This window comes from Nycticebus coucang, chromosome X, assembly GCF_027406575.1.
Source record: "Nycticebus coucang isolate mNycCou1 chromosome X, mNycCou1.pri, whole genome shotgun sequence".
In the NCBI taxonomy this organism is placed as follows: domain Eukaryota; kingdom Metazoa; phylum Chordata; class Mammalia; order Primates; family Lorisidae; genus Nycticebus; species Nycticebus coucang.
This window is the reverse complement of record NC_069804.1, coordinates 17,249,722-17,270,861: the sequence shown is the minus strand read 5'-3', so window position 1 is coordinate 17,270,861 and position 21,140 is coordinate 17,249,722. Positions and strand designations below refer to the sequence as shown.

Here is a 21,140-nt window from a genome sequence, read left to right as displayed (position 1 = left end):
TGTGCCTCAGTTTTCTCGCCTGTAAAAGAAGCGTAACAGTGAGTGTCTTTCTCACAGGATTAAATGAGTTAGTATGAGTAAAGAGCTTACAATAGGGCGGCGCCTGTGGCTCAGTGAGTAGGGCGCTGGCCCCATATGCCGAGGGTGGCGGGTTCAAACCCAGCCCCGGCCAAACCGCAACAAAAAAAAAAAAAAAAAAAGAGCTTACAATAGTCCCTAATGCATAGCAAGCACTATGTAAGCATCTGTTCTTACTTTTAGCTCTGAGGAAAAGAAGGATGGATATTGGATAAGTAACTACCCGCCACAAATGTGTTGCCCACTCTCTAATTTACTGACCCTGGTTACTGTGCCACATGTGAGCAAGTGCCCTGCTGTATTTGTGAACTTCCAGCTCCCTAGGAGACAAGAAAAACCACAACTGTATCCTACCAGAAGTGGCCATTCCTGTGACCATCAGCCCTATCTCCCTTTACTGGGAACTGAGAACAACCAAACCTTTCAAGTATCCAAGCCAGAGCACCACCATCAGCCACTGTACTGATGCTCATCCATTTTAGACATGGAACATTAGGACTCTTTCTGTTGCAAGTATCAGTAAGCAAAGCTTAGATTCCTCAGAGAACTGAAGAGTCAGTAGGCATACTTACTTAAGGCATGACTTGGGCAAGGACTTCAATGACAGCACTTGGCTGCTCTATTTCTCAGCTCCAATTCCTTGGTGTTAGTTCCGGCTCCAGTAGCAGGCCTCAAGCAGACAGCGGATGTCTTTCATGCTTTACAGTTACCCACTAACTTCTGAACGTCTTCCCTAAGTCTTGGCAACTCTTTATGTGACCCCTGCCTCCCACAAGCAGAAACTAAGTTTGCTAATCCAGGCTCTTACCTAGCAAGAGCCCAAACATGTAAACTAAGGTCTGCCAGCAACTTCAATTCCGAAGAGGGCACCATGAAGAAGGGGAGGGGTAACAAAAGCCATCTTCTGCCAAGGTTGGTGTCGGGAGTCCAGTTTTCAGTGACAGCAGTGGTAGAGATTCTGGGCTCCATCACTGGTTCAAGTTGCTAAAATCTGTACTCAGCAGAGGCCAGCAATGGATGTCTGTGCTGGTGCATTCCCTCCGTGAGATTTGGACATTGTTCCTGGCTTTGGAGTCACCAAAACCTGCTTGGAGATCCTGTGAGCTACCTAATATCCTTTAATAAAGTCATTTTCTTCTTAAACTAGTGAGAATGTTGAAGCAGCTTAGGTGATATTATGTTTAGGTAACAACCCCAAATCTTAGTGATTTACAATAATAAATAATAATTCACACCCTTTCCATAGCCTTCCTTCTACGACTCAGGCCAAGTTATCTCTAGGGCATTGCTGTTCTCATAGCAAAGGGGGAAAACCGAAGTAGTGAACCATGCTGGCTATTACACTTTTGCTTAGAAGTAGTACACATTTAGTTAACACAAGTCACTTGCGCAAGCCTATCAGCTGGACAATGATGTAAAAATCCTACATGGAGAAGAGAAGTGAAGTGAATATTTTGAACAACAGGGTTCTTGTATGTAATTAAGAGCCCTATCTGATAGAATGTGATAGTAAGATGGTGGCAGAAGCAGCGCCCATAGCTCAGTGGGTAGGGCACCAGCCACATACACCAAGGCTGGCAGGTTTGAACCCAGCCCGGGCCAGCTACAGAACAAGGACAACTGTAAGAACAACAACAACAACAAAATAGCCAGGCATTGTGGTGGGTGCCTGTAGTCTCAGCTGCTTGGGAGGCTGAGGCAAGACAATTGCTTAGACCCAAGAGTTTGAGGTGGCTGTGAGCTGTGATACCATGACACTCTACCCAGGGCAACAGCTTGAGACTCTGTCTCAAAAACAAAACAAAAAAAAGATGGTGGCAGAACGTCCAACCTCTGGATCACCCTGGATCACCTCATGATCAAGTCCAGGGTGAACAAAGAAATGTTTCTTCTCAGGAATTCAAGCAAAAGCCCAAGATTAGTTCTGACTAAAACTGGTTACCCTGGCTTGAGTCACCCCCAACACTGACAAATTCAAGGCATATTTACTGAGCACTCAAACTATGTGCTAGGAACATAGTTACTCTATTAGGCTCTGTGAAATACAGCAGCAAATGAAACCAAACCATATCCTCATGGAACTCTCATTCTAGTAGAGGATGGTGGGGACAGATAATCAAGAAAATAGATAAGTAAATACAGTAGAACTTCCATAGCTGACCACCTCCTCACACTGAACACCTCCTTAATTGACCTAATTCTCATAGACTGGACATGCACCACATGGGACTATCAGCATAGCACACCTAGGTCCTTATTTGGAGCACCTCTATATGTTGACCATTTTGTTATAGTCTCTTGGGTGGTCAACTTACAGAGGTTCTACTATATCTAGAAATGTAGATGGTGCTAAGTACCACAGATAAAAACTAAGTAGAAAAGGGTGAAAGAAAAAGGATAACAGCAATTTAAAATAGGGCAGTCAGGAGAGGCCTCCTGAGAATGTATTTGAGTAAATACCTGAACAAGGTGAGAGAACAAGCAGTGTGGTGGTCTAAGGAAAGAGTAATCAAGATTATGAGAACGGCAGGTGCAAAGGCCCTGAGGCAGGAGAGGCCTAGTGCGTTTGAAGAACAGCAAGCAGGCAAGTGTGGCTGGAGTGGAGTAAAAGGCAAAATAATAGGATATAAAATCAGAGAGGTCATGGTAAGGAGGTCAGATCACATAGGGCCTTGCAGGCTACTGTAAAGCTTTGGTTTTTCTTCTAGTTAAAGTGGAGAGACATTGAAGAGTTTTGAGCAATAACAAAATCTAATTTAGATATTAAAAAGTCCACTCTGGATACAGTGCAGAGAATAATCTGTAGAGAAAAAAGGGCAGAAGCTGGGAGGCCAGGATCTGAGGCTGTGGCAATGATCCAAGCAAAAGATGATGGTGGCTCTGATTAGAATGGAAGCAGAGGCCAGGTGCGGTGGCTCATGCCTAAACACTAGCATTCAGGGAGGCAAAGGTGGGTGGAGTACCTGAGCTCAGGAGTTCAAAACCAGTCTGAGCAGAGTAAGACTCCATCTCTTAAAATAGCCGGGCGTTGTGGCAGTAGTCCCAGCTACTCAGGAGGCTGAGGCAAGAGGATCACTTGAGCCCAAGAGTTTGAGGTTGTTGTGAGCTATAACGCTAAGGCACTCTACCAAGGGTGACAAAGTAAAACTCTTGTCTCAAAAACAAAAAAATGGAAACAGGCAGCACCTGTAGCCCAGTGGGTAGGGCACCGGCCACATACACCAAGGCTGGCGGGTTTGAACCCAGCCGGGCCAGCTAAAACAACAATGACAACTACAACAACAACAACAAATAGCCGGGCGTTGTGGTGGGCTCCTGTAGTCCCAGCTACTTGGGAGGCTGAGGCAAGAGAATCACTTACGCTCAAGAGTTTAAGATTGCTATGAGCTGTGACGCCACAGCACTCTACCCAGGGTGACAGCTTGAGACTCTGTCTCAAAACAAACAAACAAAAAGAATAGAAGAAGAGAAGATGGCAAAAAGCTGGCAGATTCTAGGTAGATCTTGAAGGTGGAGCCAATAGGATTTGCTACTGATTATATTGGGGGTGTAAGAAACAGAGAAGAACTAAGTATTATTCTAAGTTTTAGGCCTAACTAACTGGGAAGATAAAGCTATCGTTTTATGAGATAGGAAAGACAAAGAAAGGACCAGATTTAGGGGGCAGAGATCAGGAGTTAAGATACAGGTATACTAGGTTTGAGATGCCCAACACACATCTAAATGGAAATGTTGAATATGTAGGTTTGGAGTTTAGAAGAAAATGCTAGACTAGAGATATACATTTGGAATAATCTAGGTTATCAATGGTATTTAAAGCTATTAGATTATGAGGTCGCCAGGGTGGTGAGAATGGATAGAGAAGTCCAAGGACCAAGACCTGGGGTATAGCCATGTTTAAAGGTCAAAGGAGGCTGGTGCCTATAGCTCAGTGGCTAGGGTGCTGGCCACATACACCGGGACTGGCAGGTTTGAACCCGATCTAGGCCTGCTAAACAACAATGACCACTACTACAACAAAAATAGCCGGCGCTGTGGCGGGTGCCTGTAGTCCCAGCTACTTGGGAGGCTGAGGCAAGAGAATCGCTTGAGCCCAAGAGTTTGAGGTTGATGTGAGCTGTGATGCCATGGCACTCTACCCAGGGTGACATAGTGAGACAGTGTCTCAAAAACAAAACAAAATAAAACAAACAAAAAAGGTCAAAGGGATGAGGATTCAGCAAAGGTGATTGAAAAGGAGTAAGCAGTGAGATAGGAAACAAACATCAGGAGAGGGCGGCACCTTAAAAGTCAAAAGCACAAAGTGCTTCAAAAAAGGAGTGAGTGATAGACTGTTTCAAATGCTGCTGACAGATCAAATAAGATGAAGAGGAAGAACTATTCTGTGCAGCAATGTGGAAGTCACTGGTGAGTTGGATCAGAAGAATTTTGGTAGAGCGGTGGAAACAAGTGCCAAGGGGGGTTGGGAATCTAAGAGCTTCACTATAAAGGAGAGCAGAGAAATGGAAGGAGCTAGCCACAGAAATGGAATGAAGAGACTATTTCTTAATAATGAGAGAAATTATAGCATGTGCTGACTGAAATGATTCAATAGGCCAGCCAGTAATCCTAGCACTCTAGGAGGCCGAGGCAGGTGGATTGTCTAAGCTCACAGGTTTGAGACCAACCTGGGCAAGAGCGAGACCCTGCCTCTAAAAATAGCCGGGCATTGTGGAGGGTGCCTGTACTCCCAGCTACTCAGGAGGCTGAGGGTTGCTGTGAGCTGTGATATCACACACTCTAGTGAGACTCTGTCTCCAAAAAAAAAAAGATCCAATGAGAAGAATAAATAGTGATTTAGGAGAAAGGGGGGAATTGTTCAGAGTTCCTTGAGCAGGCAAGAACCACCACAATCTGGTGCACCAGCTCGGGGAAATGCAGACAATTCATGTAGAGAGGGTTTCCCATCCGTGCACTGTGGACATTTAGGGCTGGGCCACTCTGTGCTGTGGAGCTATCTTGTGCATTAAAGGATGTCTGGTAGTATCCCTGGCCTTTACCTAGTAGATGCCTGTAGTCCCCTCTCCCAGTCATAGCAAGTGTCCCAGACATTGTCAAATAGCCCCCAAGGTTTTGCCCCCTAGGGGACATTTTAGGTTGTCAGGACTGGGTGAGTTGGAGGAATGCAATAGCCATCTAACAAGTAGAGGCCAGAGATACTGCAAAACATTCCACAATACACAGGACAGCCCCCCACAACAGAATTAGCCAGTCCCAACCCACAGGGCTGGTGGAGAAGCCCTGGAAGAAGAGGATAACAGCACAATGCTGGCAGGTGGGTAGATGTGACGAGGGCTTGTGGGAGTTCCCTTCTGATTGCTTCCATTTTTTCCCTAAAATGGGAAGCAAGGTCATGAGCTTAAAGGTGGGGGTGGGGGGGGACAGGAAGTTTAGGGAGAAAAAATACAGAGCTGTTCTGTAGAAGTGGACATGATTCTGGGCTGCATTAAGGGTTCACATGAGCCAAGTACTCATGAACTGAATGTGAAATCAGTCAATCTGGATGTGTGTTTTTCTTGGGCTATATGTAGGCACAGAATAGGGACAGAGACAGATGTAACAGGTTGCGGTTTTGTCAACAAGTGCAAGGAAGCAAGGAAGAGGTAAACAAGTGAGTGATGAAAATGACCATGAAATCTGAGCTGGGTGACAGGGGACTGTGAAAGGTAGGTGGCAAAAAGCAACAAGTATCCCTCACAACAGGGTAGTTTCAAGACATTTTGAAGAGGATGAGCTGTGAAAGGGGAAAGATAAGGTGAGTTCTGCCCTAATAAGGTAATGACTCACTTTTCCTAGTAAATACTTGATACTCTCTGAAGGACAGAGTACAACAGCTTCTAAATGAACTCAGGCAAACCAAGCTTCCTAACTAAGTTCCGTGTTCAGGGCTGTGGTTTCTTTGGTCACATTACCCTCCATCAACGAAGTCAATACTAAACATCTGGATATCAGAGAACTCAAAAAAGTTTGAAGTGACTTGTAGTCTTTATTTATTAGTTTGTGTATGGTATTTTTCTTACAGTTGTTCAGAGGCTTCTGGGTATACTTGGGAGTGATGGACCTCACAAATCTAACTGAACAGACAAAAAGTGTTAGGCAAAACTGAAGCCATCTGAGGAATTATCCCTGACTGACGGTTTCAAGATTAAAGGTAACAGTTGTTTACAGAAGGCTCTCAGACCTACTTTTGAGAATTTTGTTGAAACACTACAAAAAAAAAAAAAAAAGTAGTAAAAGACATCCATTTCCTCACTGGCACACATACAAAATCTGACAAGAGAGCAATGATGGGAACAACGTGGACTTAGCCTCCCCCCCATCACTTTATGGACTTAGCCTCCCCCGGTCACTTAGGCATCAGAAGGCTCAGTGTGACCCAGTCCTGCCACTCAGAAACTCTTCAACTTCTGCCAAAAAATGGAGGGTGTAATACTCATAGGGCTGTTGCCCAGGAATGTATGAGAAAGTGCTTTATAAATCACATTGTACTTTACTAATGGAAATTGTGCTGACACTCAAGAGGGGCGCGGGGAAAGTGGAACTCAAGTCTCCCTCTTGGTCAGAATGGAGAAAAGGAACAAGAGTGCTTTACTAAAGGCAGAAACCTGTGGTGCATGTATCAGAGGAGTGCCAGCTTCTTTTCTACACAGAACATAAGTGCAGAAACCTGGCCAAAGCTTGTACTTGGCAAACCCATTCTTGCAGCCAAGGACAGAAAAAGCTGAAGAAAAGAAAAGCACTGGAGCTGCAGTTCCCAATCCCTGAGTAAGCAAAGCTTCATCTGCATTTACAGCCACTCCCCATCGCTGCCTGAGCCCTGCCTCCTGTTAGATCGGGTGGCATTAGATTCTCATAGGAGCACAAACCCTACTGTAAAGTGCACTTGTGAGGGATCTAGGATGCATGCTCCTTATGAGATTCTAATGCCCCATCCCCACCCCATCTGTGGAAAAACTACCTTCTATGAAACCAGACCCTGGTGCCAAAAAGGTTGGGGACTGTGGCCCTAGAGACACAAACCAAAACACAAAACAGTAGGTGCAATTTTAAGGCCAATTCTTTGCAACCTTGTTTTGGACTGCTAGAGGTTTGGAAACAGGTGGGATACACTTATTATTGAGAATCATTACAGCTCACTTACCAGCAGGAACATGAAGCTTCTAGGAGTTCATTCTCCAGCTGGTGGGTGGCCACTCCCGGTTACCTCCTAGCTTATAATCTAGGTGTCAAGTGTTCAAGGAGGCCTCTCCAAATATCAACAAAAATGCAGACTGAAAGGGGGCCCATGTGTGAATGTTACCAGAAGCTAACTGAGAGCAGAGGAAACTGGGTACCAGAAAACCCAAGCACCAGCTGCACCCAGCCTCTGCCTATTTCTTTCGGAAAAATTACATGGCAGATAACTGCCATGTAATTACATGCCTCCATTTTCCTACCTGGAAAATGGGCATAGCATTTCAGACCTAGAGGCCACAGTAGGAATGTATAGTCCAACCCCTATATTTCACCAAGGAAGAGACAGACTTGGAAGGTGAATGGACTCCCTGAAGAGCACCCAGCTCGTGAGCAGCCAACATCCAGATCATGCCCACCCCATCAGTTCCCTTCCACCCACCTGCTCCTTGACTGAAGAGGGGTGCTTTCATGCGATCTGTTACTTCTCCACCGTTATGCCAGGCGGCCGCCTGCAGACCAAGTCAAGCTGGGAGTTTAAAGATGCCCTGAAAATAGTTTTAGGTGGGTTTTCAAGCTTGAGAACAGTGAGCGGTCGCAGAATGGTGACGCAGATCCGTCCAGAAACCCTAGAGAAGGCAAATGGCACTGACGATGAAAAGTCAGAAGCGCGACTTCATAGATGGTGGAAGAAGGTCCCAGCCCCTCACCGGGACCACAGTCCTGGAGGTTCAGGGGCCAGGACCTGAGCGGTCGCGCTGGGTTTAATGCTCTGCTGTCACAGTTTGAAATTTGTAATAACTTACGAACGAGGGACCTGGCATTTTCATTTCGCACCCAGTCCCTCAAATTATGTGGCCTGCGTCCCTTCCTTTCCAGAGGCCAAAAAGGAGTGGCCTGTCTACACCACCCCCGACCCTAGACAAATGGGACCAAAGAAGGTCCTGTGGCCCTAGTCCCCCTACGACCTGGCTTCAGGAGGGGAAGAGAGCTGCAGGACAGGTCAGGGGGCAGTAAGAGGTCCGCGCCCTCGGACAAGAGGCCGACTATTCAGTGGCCTTTCCCCAACCCTGGCAAAACAGGTGCCCACGCGAAAATGTCCCCAGTCCCCGGCCCCCGGCCCCGCGCCGCGTGAATCTTTGCCCCAACGGCCAAAACCTCCAACGCTGCGGGAAGAGGTGACCTTCTCACTTCGGACGGCGTAAAGCCGTCGTGTGGCCGAGGCTCAGTTTGTCCCTGAGGAAAATGGGAGAGTGTGGGGGCCTCACCAGCTGAGGGAAGCTTTCAGAAGGAGCCGTGCCCGGCCAGGGTTCACTTCCGCTCGCCCGGCTGCTTCGCCCACCCCTCAGCTCAGGGAAAGAGACGTGGGACGGATGTTAGAGGGAGGTGCTGTCGGCCCGATGGTCTCCTGGGCCCCTGGCTTGGCTCTGATCACAGGAGCCGCGAAGCTGGTGGATAAACCGGGCGAGCCGCGCCGGGCCGCGATCCGGGGCGGGGCAGGGCCGTAGCGGAAGGACGGGGTCTCCACGGCAGCGGTGCGCGTGATGAGACCCCATGAATGAGCAAACAATGGGGGCAACGGCTGGCGTGGTTCTGTGGTGGAGTGGTTAGCACGTCTGCTTTACACGCAGAAGGTCCTAGGTTCGAGCCCTAGCGGAACCATGACGCAGGAGTTTTTGCTTTTAATACTCAGTATCCCTAGGACGTCTGGGTTGAAACGAAGCAAAAGCGAGGTCCTTGCCTTTCTCCTTTTTTTTTTCTTTTTAATGTTTTTGCGAAATGACGGCTGCCCTCTCCTATCCCACAAAGCCGCGGCCGCCACCGTCCGACCTGAGAAACAGCGGACAACGTCCCCGGCCCCGCCCCACCTCTTCTCCTGCGACCCCGGGGCGGCCTCGGAAAACCCGGCGGGCGCTCGTGGGGCGCCCCCGGCCAGCTAGGACAGACAGCCGGCCCCCAAGCCCCCCCAAAAAATGTGACAACCCAGCAGCGCTCATAATCTGGTTGAATTATTAAAGATGTTATCATTACGAGTATGATTAAAAGTTTAATTTTTCATTAAACTCTAACATGCAGAGCAGGAAATAAAAACCAAAAGACCATCCGTTTTCAGACAGCGGTGGAGTTGGGGAAATAGACGTTCGTCTGTTTAGTGAGGAATTCAGACACGTACAGAATAAAATGGCAAGCTTGTGGACACCCAGGAAATGCTAGTTGAATGACCAAACGTTTCTCTAGTTCCTTTTTGTTTCTCTTTACTATGGATGGGGGAGCCGATGGCAAAAACTAAAAGGAGAAGGGGCTATTCGGTATGGTATCTTACGCTGCGTTGTTCAACATAGTTTTGCATCTTTTGCAGTACATAAATCTGCATCTTTTTCAGGAGTATAACACATGACTTTCTCTGTTATTACAACCACTTGATCAGCTTAATTTTTTCTAACCGCCTTAACTGTTTTTAAGCGTACAGTTCAGTAGTGTGAAGTATATTCACACTGTGGTGAAACAGATCTCCAGAACGTTTTCATCTTGCACAATTGAAAGATTGCCTATTAAACAACACTTTTCCTCTCAACTTTGTTCTTAACGCGTATATGAAAATAATAGCTTGGGTGGCGCCTGTGGCTCCGCGGGTAGGGCGCCGGTCCCATATGCCGGAGGTGGCGGGTTCAAACCCAGCCCCGGCCAAATTAAAAAAAAAAAAAAAAAGAAAATAATAGCTAATTTTATCAACAACTGTTCTAAATGTTTGGTATATTTTACCCCATTTAAGCCTCAAAGTCACTCTGAGTGTAGGCATTATCATCATATTACAGATGAGGAAATTGAGGCACAGAGAAGTTGATAACTTGCCCTGAGGTCACAATGTAATGAGCCCTAGCACTGGGATTTCCATCCAGTCTAGCTTGGGAATCTATGCTCATTCCTGGGCTGCACTGCCTCTCCTGATTTAATTAATCAACCCCCTAATCTTGCCCATTTCCAAATTTGCTATCATAAGCAACACAAGCTATTATTTTTTCCCCAATTTTTGCTATCAGAAGCAACACAGCAATGCACGTGTTTATGTGTAACTGCCCTCCCCCCAAAATTTAGTGTTTTCCTTAATGACTAGGTATGAACATGATGCCAAGTTGCTTTCTAAGAAGGGAATCTGTGGCATTCTCATACAATCGGAGAATATTAGTGCTTATCTGGCAGGAAATTGCTTGCTTGTCACCCCCTAGAAGATGATGGCTGAGAAAGGATTAAGACCTGAGTCTTGTAATTCTAGTTCCCATTTCCCTCCGTTGCTTCCCTGTTTGTGTTGAAATGAAATCAGTATCTTTCTTGCTAAACTAAGCTCAGTTGATGCTAGCATCTTCTGCGAGGCTTCCTTGTTGAGGCAGGTAGCTATGTGGGTTAACTTGATGGGGCTCAGCCGAAGACATAAGAACTAAGTGGAATAAGATGCTTAATGAGGCCAGTGCTCAAGTTAATCCCCTGTTCTTGGGCAAACTCTCCACTTCAGTAAGGTAGGGCTGCAGCCAAGGACAAGGGGAAAATGCCACACAAGATAGAAGGCTTTTTGTTACTACTTCTCTTTGGCTATGAAGGTAGGTGCTATTCAACCATTGCTATTCATTACCTACTTGAAAATATAATCTAATGAATGATATAGTTGATAAATAGGAATTGAACCTGAATAAGAAAAGATATTATTAATTAGCGAACAACAGTTGTCTTTATGTAGACGTGGTTCTCTTTGGCCACTGACTTTTCAGTTTAGTGAAGAGCGTTCTAAAAGTTCAAAGGATGCTTAAAATCAACAGAAACAAGGAAGGGTCTCAGAAATTGTATAAAATGGCTATACCTTTGAATAATTAATGAGAAAATATGGCATATTCTTGGAAATTTTTAGGAGTCAAAGTTAGGGTGATTGTAGAATTTAATCTTCCAAGCTTAAAGAGGGGGGTGGAGGAGGATGCTATTATTAATTCTGCTGGGACAACAGGTGTAAATCAGGACTGTCCAGGGCAAATCAGGACGTGAGGTCACCCTAGTTTAAATATGGATTAATGTAACATGCCGATTACTACTGGAATCTAATAAAAAGCATAATCCAAGTGAGAGTCAGGAATCCCCCAAGACGGAATACACTCACTCAGTCATTTGAAAATGTCTAAATATGGCCCTTTAGTGTGATCTGATTAAATAAGGAAAAACTACCAGTAAATCTCTAAAATGTCATCCAATTTAACTTTTCAATTCTCTCTCAGTCTTTGAAACAACATTCTTTCATGGCTCTCTCAGTTCTCAACTCATCAACTCAGAATTTCTTTTCTGGCTCATTCAGACATTGGAAATTGGTTGACTGTCTTCTTCGTGGTCGTTGTGCGTTTGTGCTACAGGAAATGAATGAGGAGGGTGGGGAGGAGGAGGACTGGTAGAAGTGATGAAACTCACAAGTAGACTTAGAATCCCTGGTTTTAATCCTTCTCCTTTCCACCCTCTCACTATATTTTATTGGTAATTTGCAAAGACTTGAGAAAAAATATAATCCCAAGGTCATTTTGCAACCCCCAAGGTAAATTTGTAAGTAGGGATCATTTAGATCAATTTTCCATTGTTTTTTTTCTTGCAATTAATAGTCAGCAAGTTGTGCCAGTAACTTTTAATACTTTAAGATGCTTTTGTTGTTTTTCTTCTTTTATATATTTTTTTTTGAGGCAGAGTCTCACTCAGTTGTCCTCCGTAGAGTGCTGTGTGTCATAGCTCACAGCAACCTCAAACTCTTGGGCTCAAGCGATCCTCTTACCTCAGCCTCCGGAGTAGCTGAGAGTACAAGTACCCACCACAACACTCAGCTATTTTTTTTAGAGACATGGTCTTGTTCTTGCTCAGGCTGGCCTTGAACTCCTGAACTCAAGCAATCCACTGGCCTCGGCCTCCCAGAATGCTAGGATTACAAGCATGAGCCACCACACCTGGCCTCTTTTGTTGTTTTTCCTTCACTCCTCACTCTTTCCTCAGCTAAAGTCTTTTGAGGCTTAGATCCAAAGAGCCTTAAATGTCAGATATCCACAGAGTTTGACCTCAGATTTCTTTGAGATTGGCATGGAGATTCATTCATTCCTTTGTCCATTCATTCAAGAGCCCTTCCTTGAGTATCTGCTCTGAGGCAAACATTGTGTAAGAATTGGACACGCAGGGCAGATCCTTGTTGCTTTCAAAGTGATGAGTCTAACAACCTTGCCCTGTGACCCCCAAATGAGAAGAGTCCTATAAAAAATGCAATTTTAAATAAGACCTACCCATTAGTGGATACCAATAATAAAAGACAGGCTGTCAGGAGTCTCAGAGGACAACACTCTTTCCTGTGCTATAGCTTACCAATTTCTGCATGGCTTGGGGAGCTCCAGAAATGTCCTCAAAGAGCAGAGAGTATCATCTGTTAAGGAAGCATGGAATGTGGTCCAGTGGGAAGGCTTGGGAGCCAAAATTCTCTTACCCACCTAACTCAGGCCCTACTCCCATATGCTGCTTGGAAGGAAACTAGCCATCCCAAAATGGCTATTGTAGCTTGGTGACCTACTGTGCGCTTTCCCTTGAGCCAGAGAGGTGCTCCAGGAGACAGAGGAGAAAATACAGGACTCAATTTCTGCACTGATTAACATGGATAACATATGGCAAACACGCATGGAAAAGATGCGTTTCATTGCGCAAGTGGGAACGTGAAGACCAAGGTTCTTTGTCTGATTCACTCTTTGCTGTTTCTGTTCTTCAGTGGCAGTGGCTCCTCATTATGGTGTAATAAAGTAAATAGGCTGACTTCAGTTATGCTCGCATCATCATAATAACGTGCTACTTAGGTCTTACAACTTACCTTCTGCCGCACATTTTAGATTTAATGCCAATAATGATTTTAAAAATATTCATCTTATTAAAATATATTAGTCCATTATTTGATCATTTTTATTATATAAAAACAACAGAAAAAAGAGTCATCTAGCCTTATCTTACAGGTGACTGTGCCCCTTTGCAGGCGCATCAACCATCAGGGATTGATTGCAGGTGTTTTTTAAAAGGCTTTTTTTTTTTTTTAGTCTCATTTTGTCAGCCTCTGTAGAATGCTGTGGGGCCATAGCTCACAGCAACGTCAAACTCTTAGGCTCAGGTGATTCTCTCTTGCCTCAGCCTCCCAAGTAGCTGGGACTACAGACGCCCGCCACAACGCCCGCTAGTTTCAGAGACAAGGTCTCACTCTTGCTCAGGCTGGTCTTGAACTCTTGAGCTCAAGCTATCCACCTGCCTCGGCCTCTCAGACTGCTAGAATTATAGGTTTTAAAGGCATCTTTGTTGAGATGTAATTTACACACCATTAAATCCCCCCATTTAAAGTGTACAATTCAATAGTTTGTAGCATATTTACAGATTTGTGGCACACACCACCTATTTTAGAGCATTTTTCATCACCCCAGACATTAAGCGCTCACTCCCGATTCTCCCAGCCTCCAGCAACCACAAATCTACCCTGTCTCTATAGATTTGTCCATTCTGGACATTTCATTTAAATGGAATCATACAACATATGGTCTTCTGTCTTTCGCTTAGCATATGTCTTTGAGGTTCATCTGTGTGGAAGCATGCGCGGGTACCAGATTTGCCCATGAATATGCCTGTCACCCAAAATAGTAACACTTTCACACCAGAAGCAATTTCCTTCTTTCTTCTCTACACGAGGGACTTTACTGCAGCCTGCTGTGTTCCTCCTGTGTCTTATTCCTGTTTCTCAAGTAGATGGAAGCTAGTTACAGATAGTTTTTATCATTCATAATTTTATGCTTTTCTCCCTGGCTTCTTCCGTTTCCATGGGAAGGAACGTTATGTTATTTAGTGATAATCCGATCAAAGAGACTAAAACTACCGTTCCTATGTACCTGATGCACACTTTTCTTCTTGGGCTTGTAAGGGACATTTCAACAAATGGGCGTGTTTTTCCAGCCTGAGCAAGAGCGAGACTGTCTCTAAAAACTAGCTGGGCGTTGTGGCGGGCACCTGTAGTCCCAGCTACTTGGGAGGCTGAGCCAAAGGAGTGCTTGAGCCCAAGAGTTTGAGGTTGCTGTGAGCTATAGTGCCAGGCCACTCTACCCAGGGTGACAAAGTGAGACTCTGTCTCAAAAGAAAGAAGAGAGAGAGAGAGTGCGACCATGCTAAATTTAAAAGAAAATAGGCATGTTTGGAATTTTCTTGCAAAAGGTTTCCCCAAGGCAGTGGCCTTCTGTTCCCAAAGGGCATAATGAGCCCATATTGCATAAATCTAAGATTGGTGAGTGGCAGACGTCTAGTGTAACCTGTGAAGGAATCACAAAACAATGCAAGTCGGAGAAAACTGTTTGCAACCACATAATTGAAATCTTGTACTCTTTTTCCTTTGAAGGCTGATGTTTTTTCTTTTTCTCAATCCAGCATGTTGCTTTCTGGCATGATAATTTGTTGTAGTTAAAAATGCTTTTGCCTTTGTTCTCCTGCTTTTTGGTGATTAAATCATTGTGGGAAACTACAGCAGCCAGGCTGCTTCTCCCTTGGTGACAGCTTTTTCTTGTAAAATGCTTCTCTTTCCTTCTTTCTCTGCTCATTTCCATAAGGATCTGGCACCTCAGAATCTCAGGCTGCCTAGAGACAAATGCTTTCTGGGGAGGGGAGCCTGAGGGGAAACAAAATGCAAGACATCAGCCCCAAATCTGATTTTGCACAGGAATTGGCTCTGAAGCCAGGCCTTCCTTCCTCGTCCTCGGGAATTGGCTCTGAAGCCAGGCCTTCCTCTGCCTCTCTGTAGCTAGAGAGGGGGTGAATTCCTGAGTTGCCTCACCTTTCCCTTCCACCTTCTGCTTTGTTTCTGCAGATTGTGGAAACTGTTCCAGGCCCACCAATGGACCTGGACTAATGCAAAAGTCCCTGCAGGCTGAGTTGCGGGGCCCTTGCACTCTGGGTTTGCTCGGCTGCAGCTGAACAGACCAGACCCTCTTCAGTGACAGACATGCCTTTGAGCCAAATTGATTTGGTTATTAAAGCTACATCGTCAGTACCAACAACCCTTGTCTTTGGCCCCCCCTAAAAGATGGTCTTGGCATAAATGATGTTGTCGTCCAACTGACAGGGCCTATCAACCATCCCCAGCTTCTCTTGAGGGTCAGGTGTGGGGCAGAATGCCTACTAGATTAGCAACCCCCAAGTCAGTACTTACTTCTAGACAGATGGCTCATTTCCTTTGCATCTCCTGATGAAGAGTTACAAGCCGAGGTTATAAGTACAAAGAGCACAGGTTACCACTCAACCTTTCTGGAATTTCTCCTGAGCTCCAGAAACATCCATCCAGGTGCCCACTCAACCTTCAACATTCGGGTGTCCTCTGGGCTTCTCAAGCTCACTATGTTTCAAGACCTCCTCCACCCCGTTTCCCCCAAATCCCTTGTTCCCTCTGAAACCTTCTCCCCTTCAGTAAATGGCAATCCTATCCTTCTGGTTGCACAGGCCTTGGGCTTCTCTTTCTTTTACACCCCATGTGTAATCTGTCAGCAGATCCTATTAGCACTACTCTCCAAATACAGTGAGAAGCCAGCCACTTCTCATCCTCTCCACTGCCACCACCCTGAGCTAAGGCACCACCGTCTCTCCCCAGGAGGACTGCACTCACCTCAGAACAGGGCTCTGTTGCCCTCCGTGCTCTGGCAGGCTAGCTTACAACACAGCACCAGAGGAGCTTTGAAACCATAACCAGTCATGTCCCTTCTCTCCTCAAGCCCTCCAAAGTCTCATGCAGGGTAAATGCCAAGGTCCTCACCTGGCCCACAAGGCTGTGCAGGAACTGTCTCCTCCAAACCTTCTAACTCCGCATCTCCTAAAACTCTCTGGGCTCTGGCTCCAGCCCCAGAGTCTCTTTGCTCTTTCTAGAACATACCAAACAAATTCCTGCCTCAGGGCTTTTGCACTCACTATTCCCTCTACCTTGAAGTATCTAGAAGCTTCCCTTTGCCCACAGGTATCTTGCCTCCTTCAAGTCTTTGCTCCAACATCACCTTCTCAATGAAGGCTTCCTGAAGTTTACCAGTTCCTATCATCTGACCTCCTTCCGTTTTGTTTTGTCCATACAGTCATCATCATTTTACATACTATATGAGGTCTGACAATTAAGTTCACAAACTTGCCACTGTGCATTTACATAGGCAGCACTATACAAACAACTTTGTAAAGTTTCATAACCTTGGTATATCAGTGTGTTACAGCTGTGTTTGTGTTGACATGTGGCAATGTCTTGCTGAGTGGCCTTTGTTATTGTTGTGTGTTTTTGTGTGTCATCAAAAGAATGTTGGAGCTTGAATTAGAGCAAGGAACAACCATTAAATTTCTTGTTAAACTTGGCAAGAGTGGAAGTGAAATCAGGGACATGTTAGTCCAAGTTTATGGGGATAATGCCATGAAGAAAATAGCAGTGAACAAATAGACATTTAATGCTTTTTGGAAGCAAGATAAAGGGTCACTGATGAAGAGAAATCAGGGTGGCCACTAGCAAGGAGAACTAATGAAAAGATTGCAAAAATTTGTCAAATTGGGTGGCGCCTGTGGCTCAGTCGGTAAGGCGCCAGCCCCATATACCGAGGGTGGCGGGTTCAAACCCAGCCCCAGCTGAACTGCAACCAAAAAATAGCTGGGCGTTGTGGCGGGCACCTGTAGTCCCAGCTACTTGGGAGGCTGAGGCAAGAGAATCACTGAAGCCCAGGAGTTGGAGGTTGCTGTGAGCTGTGTGATGCCATGGCACTCTACCTAGGGCCATAAAGTGAGACTCTGTCTCTACAAAAAAAAAAAGAAAGAAAGAAATAGCTACTGAAAAAAAAATTTGTCAAATTGTGCATCAAAAATCATTGGCTGACTATCAAGAAAGCATTGATAGAGAAACAGGAAAATCTTTTTTTTTTTTTTAATTTATTTTTTTTTTTTTGTAGAGACAGAGTCTCACTGTACCGCCCTTGGTAGAGTGCCGTGGCGTCACACGGCTCACAGCAACCTCTAAGTCTTGGGCTTACGCGATTCTCTTGCCTCAGCTTCCCGAGCAGCTGGGACTACAGGCGCCCGCCACAACGCCCGGCTATTTTTTGGTTGCAGTTTGGCCGGGGCTGGGTTTGAACCCGCCACCCTCGGTATATGGGGCCGGCGCCCTACTCACTGAGCCACAGGCGCCGCCCGAGAAACAGGAAAATCTTAAATGAAAATCTTGGCCAACAACTCTTGGTTCTTGCATCACAACATTGCACCAGCTCACATGGCACAGTCCATGAGGGAGGTTTTAGCCAGTAAACAAATAACTGTATGGGAACACCCTCCCTACTCACCTGATCTGGCCCCTGATGACTTTTCTCTTGACACGAAGATAAAGGAAATGTTGAAAGGAAGACATTTTGATGACATTCAGGACATCAAGGCTAATGGCACAACAGCTAAAAAGTTCCAAAAGTACTTTGAAGGATGACCTAGGCACTGGCATCAGTGCATACCTTACCAAGGGGAGTACCTCAAAGGTGGCCATAGTGATATTCAGCAATGAGGTATGTAGCACTTTTTCTAGGATGAGTTTGCGAACTTAATTGTCAGATCTGGTACACTTTATTTGTTCATTGATGCATACATTTATTCTCCTACTCTGTATGACGCACACGTGCGTGCGCGCATGTGCACACACACAGACATACTAGCCTGTAAGTGTAATGAGGACAGGTGCTTTTTCCCGTTTTTGTTTGTTTGTTTTTGAGGCAGAGTCTCACCTTGTCACCCTTGGTAGAGTGCTATGGGCATCATAGCTCACAGTAACCTCAAACTCATGGGCTCAAGTGATCCTCTTGCCTTAGCCTCCTGAGTAGCTGGGACTACAGGCGCCCGCCACAACACCCAGCTAGTTTTAAAGATGGGGTCTCACTCTTGCTCAGGCTGGTCTCAAACTCCTGAGCTCAATTAATCCACCTGCTTTGGCCTCCCATCGCACCCGGCCTTGTCTTTCCTGTTTTGTTTACTGCTGTATCCCCAGCACCTAAAACAAAGCTGAGACTGAGGTAGTATAGTAGATGCTCACTGAATATTAGCTGAATGAATGATATGAATGCTTTGAGATCAGTCATTATCAACTATCTTTTTTTTTGAGACAGAGTGTCACTATGTTGTCCTGGGTAGAGTGCCGTGGCATCACAGCTCACAGCAACCTCAAACTCTTGGGCTTAAGCGATTCTCTTACCTCAGCCTTCCAAGTAGCTGGGACCGCAGGCGCCCACCACAATGCCTGGCATCTTTTGTTGCCGTTGTCATTGTTGTCTAGCTGGCCTGGGCCGGGTTCTAAGCCGCCAACCCTGGTATATATGGCTGGTGCAGTAACCACTGTGCTATGGGCGCTGAACCTCAACTATCTTTTTTAACAATTTATATAATTGTTTAGGTGCTTAAAGCTGTGGATAAGAAAAAGGCCAGAGCAAGTGGTGAATTGGGGGACAGGAAAATTCCTGCTTATAGGGAAAGGGATACACAGGCAGAGAAGGCGGGGTGTGGGAGGGCAGCATTTGCAGCAGAGAAACTCTGTGGACAGAGGCATGACCCACTCTGGCGCATGTGAGGCACGGCAGGTAGCACAGACTACAAAAGACACCTCTGGAGAGGTAGGCAAGAGAGGGATCACGGAGACCCCCTGGACGATATGTTACTATACTCACCTTAGGGATGAGGAGTGGAGAGATACTAATAAATGTCAGAGGTAGAACTTGCACCTTGGCAATGAGGGCCTGCTAACGGGTTTCTAGCAGGTAAGTGACACGAACAGGTTTGCACATCTTCTGGCTCAGCCAGCAGCCCTCTTTGGCAGGGAGACGACGGGGCAGTGAGGGTGGGGTCGCAAAGCAGGCAGTGGCAGCGGGGTCAAGAGAAGTCCCCCAGATCAAAAGAGGAGGCGAGGATGAGGCCCACGTCTCTGGATGGGGTGGCAGGTGGATGGCAGAGCCATTTAGCAGGCAAGAAAGAGAAAGGAGAACTGTCCGAGGAAGGAGATGAGTTCGGATTGTCAAAACCTTTTCACTGGGCGGCGCCTGTGGCTCAGTCGGTAGGGCGCCGGCCTCATATACTGAGGGTGGCGGGTTCAAACCCGGCCCCGGCCAAACTGCAACCAAAAAATAGCTGGGCGTTGTGGCGGGCGCCTGTAGTCCCAGCTGCTCGGGAGGCTGAGGCAAGAGAATCGCTTAAGCCCAGGAGCTGCAGGTTGCTGTGAGCTGTGTGAGGCCACGGCACTCTACCGAGGACCATAAAGTGAGACTCTGTCTCTACAAAAAAAAACACTTTTCATAACGCACACACAGAAGAGCTCAGTGAGTTCTCCCCACCAAACATGCCCATGTGACCAGCACCCCAATCAAGCATCGGAACATGACCAGTGCCCCAAACACCGTCCCAGGATCTCCTCCCTCCATTCTTGCCCCAAGCATAGCCAGCATCCTGATGTCCAATGGCATGGATTATTTCACCTGTTTTTTGTGCATTTTTAACTAGATTCACATGTTATATCCACATCAGCCCCTGACTTTTCACTCAGCATTGCGAGGCGCATCCATGCTGTGGTGTGCAGTTACAGAATGTCTATTTTTTTTTCTTTTTTTTGCAGTCTTTGGCTGGGGCCGAGTTTGAACCCGCCGCCTCCAGGATATGGGGCCGGCACCTTAGTCCTTTGAGCCACAGGCACTGCCCAGACTGTATTTTCATTGCACTTGAGTGTTCTGTTGTGTGACTATACCACGATATAGCCACCCTACTCTTGATGGACATGTGAGCTTTTCTAGTTTGGGGGTATTACAAGGGGTATTACAAATACTGCTGCTATGAATAATCTAGCATATGTTTTTGTGTGTGTTGTTTAATATTTGTACGTATTTCTGGTGGATAACTGCTTAGAAGTGAAATTGCTAGGTCATAGGGCCCATATGGAAAAAAGTGCCACATACCTCATTGCTGAATCTCTGTGATCACATTCAAAGTACCCCCTTGGGAAGCTGTGCGCCAACACCAGCGCCTAGTTCACCCTTCAAAGTACTTTTTCTAGGATGAGTTCATGAACTTAATCGTCTGACCTCGTATATTTTGAGCCTTAGTATAAACTGCCAAAGAGTTTTCCAAAGAGGCTAGACCATCTTAAACCCCCATCAGCAACATGTTAGAGTTCAGGTTGCCTTATGGCCTTGCCAGCATTTGGGTGGGTCCAGTTTTAGACAGCAAGAGACATCTACAGGGAAATAGCCGGTAGGCCATTCAATGCAAGAGTCTGAACCTTGGATTTAGCAACCTGTATGGGGTAGGTGGAGGAAACAGAGCTCTCAAAGGAGACCGAGAGGTTTATCCAAAGCGATTGGAGCTAAAGGAAGATGGGAGGGACTGATAGCCCCCAACATTGCAGCATGAAGACGGAAGGTCAGTGTTAGGAACAGTCCATTGGATTTGAAAATGCAAAGTTGCTGGTAACTTCCTTTGCCAGCACAGGGTTTGGCATCACAGTACTGTGGTTTATAAACCACAGGAATTTATTTCTCACAGTTCTGTAGGCTGTAAAGATCATGATCAAGGTGCCAGCAGATTCAGTGTCCGGTGAGGGCCTGCTTTCTGGTTCGTAGATGGTGACTTCTTGGTGTGTCTTCACGTGGTGGAAGGATGGAGCTAGCTTTCTGGGATCTCTTTTATGAGAACACTAATCCTACTCATGAAGGTGGAACCTAATCACCCCCCAAAGGCCCCCACCTCCTAATCTCATCACATTTGTGACTAGGTTTCAACATATGAATTTGGGGGCAGGG

The 21,140-nt window shown here is 46.0% G+C and overlaps 1 protein-coding gene and 1 non-coding gene across 2 annotated transcripts in view; both read left to right on the top strand.

Annotated features, from left to right (window-relative positions):
• The first annotated feature begins 8,879 nt into the window (after positions 1-8,879).
• On the top strand, positions 8,880-8,952 carry TRNAV-UAC (transfer RNA valine (anticodon UAC)). Its single transcript has one exon. It is a non-coding gene; the product is annotated as a tRNA-Val (tRNA).
• Positions 8,953-9,069: 117 nt separating this feature from the next.
• Positions 9,070-21,140, top strand: part of RS1 (retinoschisin 1) — a 29,960-nt gene continuing 17,889 nt past the window's right edge. The window contains exon 1 of the mRNA XM_053578964.1: positions 9,070-9,207. Coding sequence (XP_053434939.1) covers positions 9,070-9,207 — 138 coding nt within the window. The remainder of the gene's footprint in view (positions 9,208-21,140) is intronic.